The 8,242-nt window shown below is 43.5% G+C and overlaps 1 protein-coding gene across 2 annotated transcripts; it reads right to left on the bottom strand.

Annotated features, from left to right (window-relative positions):
- Positions 1-225: 225 nt before the first annotated feature.
- Positions 226-7,005, bottom strand: mrps34 (mitochondrial ribosomal protein S34). 2 transcript variants are annotated; one of them, XM_038979966.1, is made up of 5 exons: positions 6,919-7,005; positions 6,029-6,232; positions 5,431-5,586; positions 4,621-4,663; positions 226-930 (listed from the first exon to the last, which is right to left on the bottom strand). In XM_038979966.1, exons 2-5 carry the CDS (start codon positions 6,191-6,193, stop codon positions 641-643), a joined length of 654 nt encoding a protein of 217 aa, XP_038835894.1. In that variant the 5' UTR covers positions 6,194-6,232; positions 6,919-7,005; the 3' UTR covers positions 226-640. The 2 variants fall into 2 exon arrangements, with proteins under 2 accessions (XP_038835894.1, XP_038835901.1); XM_038979973.1 differs by lacking the exon at positions 6,919-7,005 and adding an exon at positions 6,675-6,881.
- Between the last annotated feature and the right edge of the window lie 1,237 nt (positions 7,006-8,242).

An 8,242-nucleotide genomic window follows, 5' to 3' on the forward strand; every position in this document is an offset into this window, starting at 1 on the left:
AAGTTTCGCAATGCTTAAATTGTTACGAGTGTACTGATTTTGAGTAGGACAAGTGACATCCCGGCAACTTTGATAAAAAACACGTTATATCAGAGTTGTCGAGATGGATATGGAATAATAATTGCTTTGACATGGGTGGGACAATAGTTTTGACTTATTATAGATCTTAACCCAGTTATCCAGTTAGAATGAATCCGTTTTAAGAAAAACTAAGAGTGCCCATTCTTTTCATAATGTAGTATTATATTTTACTATTTACAATACAAACACACAAGCATCACATTACAATATGCATAAGAGACAAGTGCCAGTTGTGGAAACCTTACAGCAAGCTGTCACTCAAGTCCATCTGATGATCCAAATTCTTTCTATTCAGAGGAATTGTTATAGAAGGCTCATATGAATGTAAAGGAAAACGGCTATAGCTGTGGTCCAATTCTCTACCCTTTTCCTGAGATGTGCACTCCTACACCTTCTCATGGATTTAAATGGAATGGATTGGTGCAAAGGATATGGTCAAAACTCCATGCTTGCACCAATTCAATACTTTGAGAAACAGAACGCAGCCTATGATCTATCCAAGTTGACATCACAGTCCCTTGCAGGTAACCTTTCACCCCCTTTCCTCTTGACCCCTCTCTCACACTGCTGTCCCCTCCCTCTTTTTCTCCTGACTTCTGAAGTACTCTTTGCTGAGTAGGACATCCCTCTTTAGGGGTAAGGTTGGCTCCTCAGCCGCCGACCCTAGCTCATCTTTCTGCCGCTGGGCGAGGAGCATGGCACGGAGCAGGGGCGGGTACGACACATAGCGTATGGGGGGCTCAGGAACAGGGTCGTAGAGTTTGAACTGCTCCTCCTCATGTTTGGGCACCAGACGCCAGTCATGGTACATCACCTTGTCCATCTCCTTCGCTTCACTCTCCTGCTTGCCTGTGGAAAATAATAATACACACAATGGTGACTTGGTCATCTTTTCCTAATCTCTTTTAACAACCACTGCTGTGATAAATATGTCAAATGACAGTAATGCGGAGGTAGTCTGGCCCATCAGCCGGCTCTCTCTGTCGAGACGTCTGGTTTCACAGCGCCTCAGAACGGGACTTGACTGGTAGTCTATGGCAGGAGCGGCGAAAACAGACACCGGTTTTAATTGACTGTTCTCTCAGTCCATTACCATCTAGCACAGGGGTCTCCAACCTTTTCTAGCATGAGAAAATTAAACATCTCAAGAGCTACACATTTTTTCAAGCTTTCAAATAGGCACATTCTTCTCTTGTCCTCTCCCTGCAACTCTTCCCCAGGTCCTTAGTGTACTGTTCTCTGTCAATATAGCTGGTAAAATAATTGTTAATAAACCACTAAGGGGGGCACTATAAAATCTTTCCCCCCCAAATTATGTTCCATTTTATATTGTTTGTTTTTTACTCTCAAAATTACAATTGTTTGTAGACAAACAACTAAGTTCCAATTCATGTCAATGCTTAAATCTGAAGACACTATTTTTTTTAGGTCTGAAAAAAAATACATGCGATTAAAGAAAGTGCCATCCAATGTTCCGGTCTAGTGATGGTTTTGTACTGCTGCAGCTCATTTCATGTCAAGTTTGCAAATAACAACTAATAGATACAAATTACATACTTCCTCATGATCTACTTCTGCCAGGTAAGCCTACTTTGCAGTTAACATTTAATGAGAAGGTTTTGGGGAAAGTATTTCTATCAACACACAAGACGGTAATCACATCAACTAGCTACACACGGAGTGATGGACAAACTTGCACATCACACAGACAGATGTGCAATTAATTGGCAGACATGTTAGGTTTGGCTTTTGAAGTGGCTGACCAGGGGTGGGATAATGTCAATGTTGCATTGGGTAGATATAGCAGCTGGGAGCTTGCGGTGTCTGATACTTGAGATTTGTTTATGACAGTTGCGGCAGAATACGTGAAAATTGCATGTACTTTCAGAATTGTTTGGCGAGCTACTCATATAGTGCCTTCGGAAAGTATTCAGACCCCTTGACTTTTTCCACATTTTGTTACGTTACAACCTTATTCTAAAATATCTACACACAAAACCCCATAATGACAAAGCAAAAACAGGTTATTATTTATTTTTGCTAATTTACACACGGAAATATCATATTTACATAAGTATTCAGACCCTTTACTCAGTACTTTGTATAAGCACCTTTGGCAGCTATTACAGCATTGAGTCTTCTTGGGTATGACGCTACAAGCTTGGCACAGCTGTACTTGGAGTTTATCCCATTCTTCTCTGGAGATCCTCTCAAGCTCTGTCAGGTTGGATGGGGAGCGTAGCTGCACAGCTATTTTCCAGGTCTCTCCAGAGATGTTAGATCGGGTTCAAGTCCGGGCTCTGGCTGGGCCACCCAAGGACATTCAGAGACTTGCGCCCAAGCCACTCTTGCGTTGTCTTGGCTGTGTGCTTAGGGTCGTTGCCCTGTTGGAAGGTGAACCTTCACCCCAGTCTGAGGTCCTTAGTGCTCTAGACCAGGTTTTCATCAAGGATCTCTCTGTACTTTGCTCCGTTCATCTCTGCCTCAATCCTGACTAGTCTCCCAGTCCCTGCCTCTGAAAAACATCCCCAAAGCATGATGCTGTCACCACCATGCTTTACCGTAGGGATTGTGCCAGGTTTCCTCCAGATGTGACGATTGGCATTCAGGCCAAAGAGTTCAATCTTGGTTTCATCAAACCAGAGAATCTTGTTTCTCATGATCTGTGTCATTTAGGAGCCTTTTGACAAACTCCAAGTAGGCTGTCATGTGCCTTTTACTGAGGAGTGGCTTCTGTCTAGGCTGGTTGGTGGAGTGTTGCAGAGATGGTTGTCCTTTTGGAAGGTTCTCCCATCTCCACAGAGGAACTCTAGAGCTCTGTCAGAGTGACCATCGGGTTCTTGGTCACCTCCCTGACCAAGGCCCCTTTCCCACGATTGCTTAGTTTGGCCAGACGGCCAGCTCTAAGAAAAGTCTTGGTGGTTCCAACCAAACTTCTTTCATTTAAGAATGATGGAGGCCACTGTGTTCTTGTGGACCTTTAATGCTGCAGACATTTTTTGGTACTGTTCCCCAGATCTGTGCCGAAACACAATCCTGTCTCGGAGCTCTACGGACAATTCCTGGTGCACTCTGTTCACAACATTAGCATCTGCCCATACCATAATCCCACCGCCACCATGGGGCACTCTGTTCACGTTAACATCTGCCTGGTACAGTTGAAACCAAGATTAATCCGTGAAGAGCACACTTCTCCAGTGTGTTAGTGGCCATCGAAGGTGAGCATTTGCCCACTGAAGTCAGTTACGACGCCGAACTGCAGTCAGGTCAAGACCCTGGTGAGGATGACAAGCACGCAGATCAGGTTCTCTGCGACGGTTTCTGCAGAAATTATTCGCTTGTGCAAACCCACTGTTTCATCAGCTGTCCGGGTGGCTGGTCTCAGACGATCCTGCAAGTGAAGCCGGATGTGGAGGTCCTGGGCTGGCGTGGTTAAAGGTGGTCTGCGGTTGTGAGGCCGGTTGGAAGTACTGCCAAGTTCTCTAAATATATGAGGTGGCTTATGGTAGAGAAATTAACATGAAATTCTTTGGCAACAGCTCTGGTGGACATTCCTGCAGTCAGCATGCGAATTGCACGCTCTATCAACCTAAGACATCTGTGGCGTTGTGTGACAAAACTGGACATTCTAGAGTGGCATTTTGTCCCACGCACAAGGTGCACCTGTGTAAAGTCATGCTGTTTAATAAGCTTCTTGATATGCCACACCTGCCAGGTCGATGGATTATCTTGGCAAAGGAGAAATGCTCACGAACAGTTATGTAAACAAATTTGTGCACAACATTTGAGAAATAAGTGGTTTGTGTGTATGGACAATTTCTGTGATCTTTTATTTCAGCTAATGAGACCAACACTTTACATGTTGCGTTTATATTTCTGTTCAGTGTAATAGGCCAAGGCTACAGCTGTAGCAGGCTCTCCCTCTCCCGCCTCAATTTTAACTACACCCCTTTCAAGTCCCACATTAATGCACACTGTTGTCTAGCCCAATAGTTGGACTACAGGAGCCGATAGTATTCTTCAGTTACAACATGTTTGTGGCTTCCGTCTTCTGTTTACACACAGGTGTTCCGAGACACAGATAGCTAATTAGCAAATTATTCTTCAGTGTTTTCCATAAACAAGCGCTGTAACATGGAACCCTAACTCTATAAAGGTGTAATAATTTAACTTTTTAAAATATATTAACTCTTAAAAAAAACTCCCCCAGTCAGAAGATACTATCGTCAATAGGCACTTAAACTGTTACCAGGCTCTATGTGCCAGCAATTCGAGCCTGTGGAAGAAGTTAATGCTGAAGAAACCTAAACCTAGGCATTATTTCATCTGTGAGAGATTATGCAATGACAGAGAGGCATATGAAAAGCTTCTGAAATGCCATTCTGTGAAAACAAATAAAAAGGTTGTCATCTCTTATCTGTTCACGACCACTATCGTGAATCACATGTCGGTACTACAGAGTACTACCGAGGAAAGCCAAACCTATTCTTTCTTCAGGAAGAGAGCATGATATAGGATGTGTGAATGGAAAATTCTCACCTTTATAGGTCAGGACTCCCCATGCTCTGCCGTGGTCCATGTTCTACAGAGAAGGCAGCAGAGTTATAAACATGTACACTACATTACCAAAGGTATGTGGACACCTGCTCATCGAACATCTCATTTCCAAATTATGGTTATTAATATGGAGTTAGTCCCCCCTTTCCTGCTATAACAGCCTCCACTCTTCTGGGAAGGCACTAGATGTTAGACCTTGCTTCCATTGAGGTCGAGCATTGATGTTGGGCGATAAGGCCTGGCTCATAGTCGGCGTTCCAATTCATCTCAAAGGAGTTCGATGGGGTTGAGTTCATGGCTCTGTGCAGGCCAGTCAAGTTCTTCCACACCGATCTCAACAAACCATTTCTATATGGACCTCGCTTTGTGCACGGGGGCACTGCAATGCTGAAACAGGAAAGGACATTCCCCAAACAGTTTCCACAAAGTTGGAAGAAGAAAATCGTCTAGAATGTCATTGAATGCTGTAGCGTTAAGATTTCCCTTCACTGGAACTAAGGGGCCTAGACCGAACCATGAAAAACAGCCCCAGACCATTATTCTTCCTCCACCAAATTTTACAGTTGGCACTATGCATTGGGGCAGGTAGCATCTGCCGAACCACGATTCGTCTGTCGGTCTGCCAAACAGTGAATCCATACATTGTAAGTTGTGTCCACATACATACACTATATATACACAAAAGTATGAGGCTTTATAGTCAGACTTATCAGTGTAATAACAGTGTTATAAGCCTCCACTCCCCTTCACCCTCTACCCCTGCAACTCCTTTCCACCCCCCTCCCCACTCACTTCTGCAGTGTAGTCCACCTTGACCTTGGTAACCTGCCAGTAGCTAGGTGCTTCAGGGTGCTCTGTCAGCCAGGACTTGCGTGTGAACAGATGGCCCACCCCGAACATCTTGAGGCCAGACAGCAGGGAGAAGAGACGGCTCTCTCTCCTCACGTCCTGAATAGAAATAAAGCAGTTTTAGGGCTTTTTTCCCCCCAGTTGTTCGAGGGCTAGGGTTCCCAGGTTTCTGAAATTCCCAGGTTTCCCTGAAAACACAGTTGGGAGGTTCACAGGATCTTGCAGAAATAAGCAGGAAATCCAGGAATCATACCAACCAGGATTTCAGGAAAACTTTTGGGAAATTTACCAGAATTTTGCACCCTATCAAGGGAACAACAGTAGTCGATGGGATCTGGCATCAGAGACCCACAACTTTCTACTCATTATTCATTGGTAATAAAACTAACATGTATGCTTTCATTTGATAGAAATAACTAGCAACCAGAAATTCTAGTTAAGTTCCCACTTTTTACATCTGGCCTGGGGCTTGAACCATCAACCTTCTGGCTACTGGTCCTGCTTTCTAACCTCTAGGCTACCTGGTGCCCCACACACATACCTGCCAGGCAAGCACGGGCAGGGTCTTCCTGGTGTGCGGTCGCGTCATGGTGTCGTAGTCCAGTGCGTACTTCTCAGACTCCCGTGGCCGATTCTTAAGCTCCCGGTACGCACGGATCTTCCGGGCCATCTCAGCGATCAGGCGGATGCGCTTCTTCTTCACCATGATTGGTCAATAATGTTGTGACTGGGTCTACTTCAGAACCTGGAGGGGGGGTGGTTACATTAGGGGTTATGCTCACAAAGGAGTAAATAAAGATAGTTCTGACCATTTTACAACAGGGGTACTAATGAAGACATTCACAGATCTGATAACCTGGAGACACTCGCAGGTTTGATAAACTAGAATGACCCAAATACACTGAATGCAAACCCTGGTAAAAACAGAGTTTCTGGTCTGGTGTATTTAGGTGATGATTCTGTTTCAGCAGATAGCTAGGTAGATACAGCCCCAAATTCACCAGACCATGGAACCCTAGTTTTTTCTGGGCCTGCATTCAGTGTACTCCTCAAGAGTCTGACTGTTATGTAAGATAGCAACATTCTAGTCATTAAGTAGCTAGTCATCATACTGTAGGCAATCCCATTAAAGCCACACATCTTTATTAAGAATCACAATCAATACTGTTAAATTGAATAATGATTACCGTTAAATAGCTAAATGCGGTCCACTTAGGTTAGCTACTATTTCACGTAGACTGGCAATCTGTCTATCGCAAGCTAGCTAACGTTACATATGTTAGCCAGAGAGCATGACACGCTAACAGTAGCGGGCTAGCTAGGTACTCCACTATTCAACACACATTATTCTTGTTATCACAATAAATAAATAAATAAAAGAGTTCCTTCAATTTCCAAGGGATGTTTTATTTTGCATAACTAGATAGCTACCTGAGACTTGACCTCCACAACACACTGCTTCCTCCGAAATTGTCAAACGACGGACAAAATTCCTCCCTAGAATTATTGATACATTTCTTTAGTTCCGGGATAGAAACCGTTCCGCTTTGAAACGTTTTGAGGGTGGTCACTCCGGGGACACTCCAGACTTACTTTTTGCTCTGCGTTGTTTGCAAAGATTGAAGTTATAACAAGCAAAATATAACTATTGTAAAATAGATTCTGTAAAATGTATATAATATGTATAAGATGGAAGTAGAAGCCCAAGTGTTATCGTTTATTAGTTTACTCCAATTGGGGGAGGGCTAGTAGGGATTGTGGGGAATAATTAAGGAAAATATATTCTAAAAAGATGTATATATGTACACTACCGTTCAAAAGTTTGGGGTCAGTTAGAAATGTCCTTGTTTTCCATGAAAACATACATGAAATGAGTTTCAAAATGAATAGGAATTATAGTCAAAACGTTATAAATAATGATTTTTTTATTGAAATAATAATTGTGTCCTTCAGAGACTTTGCTTTTGTCAAAGAATCCTCCATTTGCAGCAATTACAGCCTTGCAGACCTTTGGTAATTATAGTTGTCAATTTGTTGAGGTAATCTGAAGAGATTCCACCCCATACTTCCTGAAGCACCTCCCACAAATTGGATTGGCTTGATGGGCACTTCTTACAATACGGTCAAGCTGCTCCCATAACAGCTCAAGAGAGTTGAGACCCTGTGACTGTGCTGGCCACTCCATTATAGACAAAATACCAGCTGACTGCTTCTTCCTTAGATAGTTCTTGCATAGTTTGGAGCTGTGCTTTAGGTCATTGTCCTGTTGTAGGAGGAAATTGGCTCCAATTAAGCACCGTCCACAGGGTATACCATGGTATTGCAACATGGAGTGATAGCCTTCCTTCTTCAAGATCCCTTTTACCCTGTACAAATCTCCCACTCTACCACCACTAAAGCACCCCCAGACCATCACATTGCCTCCACCATGCTTGACAGATGGCGTCAAGCACTCCTCAAGCATCTTTTCATTTTTTCTGTGTCTCAAGAATGTTCTTCTTTGTGATCCAAACACCTCAAACTTAGATTTGTCTGTCCATAACACTTTTTTCCAATCTTCCTCTGCCCAGTGTCTGTGTTCTTTTGCCCATCTTAACATTTCTTTTAATTGGCCAGTCTGAGAAGGCCAGCTTCTCGGAGTCGCCTCTTCACTGTTGACGTTGAGACTGGTGTTTTTTGCGGGTACTATTTAACGAAGCTACCAGTTGAGGACTTGTGAGGCGTCTGTTTCTCAAACTAGACACTCTAATGTACT

Source organism: Salvelinus namaycush, chromosome 3 (genome assembly GCF_016432855.1).
Source record: "Salvelinus namaycush isolate Seneca chromosome 3, SaNama_1.0, whole genome shotgun sequence".
Lineage (NCBI taxonomy): Eukaryota > Metazoa > Chordata > Actinopteri > Salmoniformes > Salmonidae > Salvelinus > Salvelinus namaycush.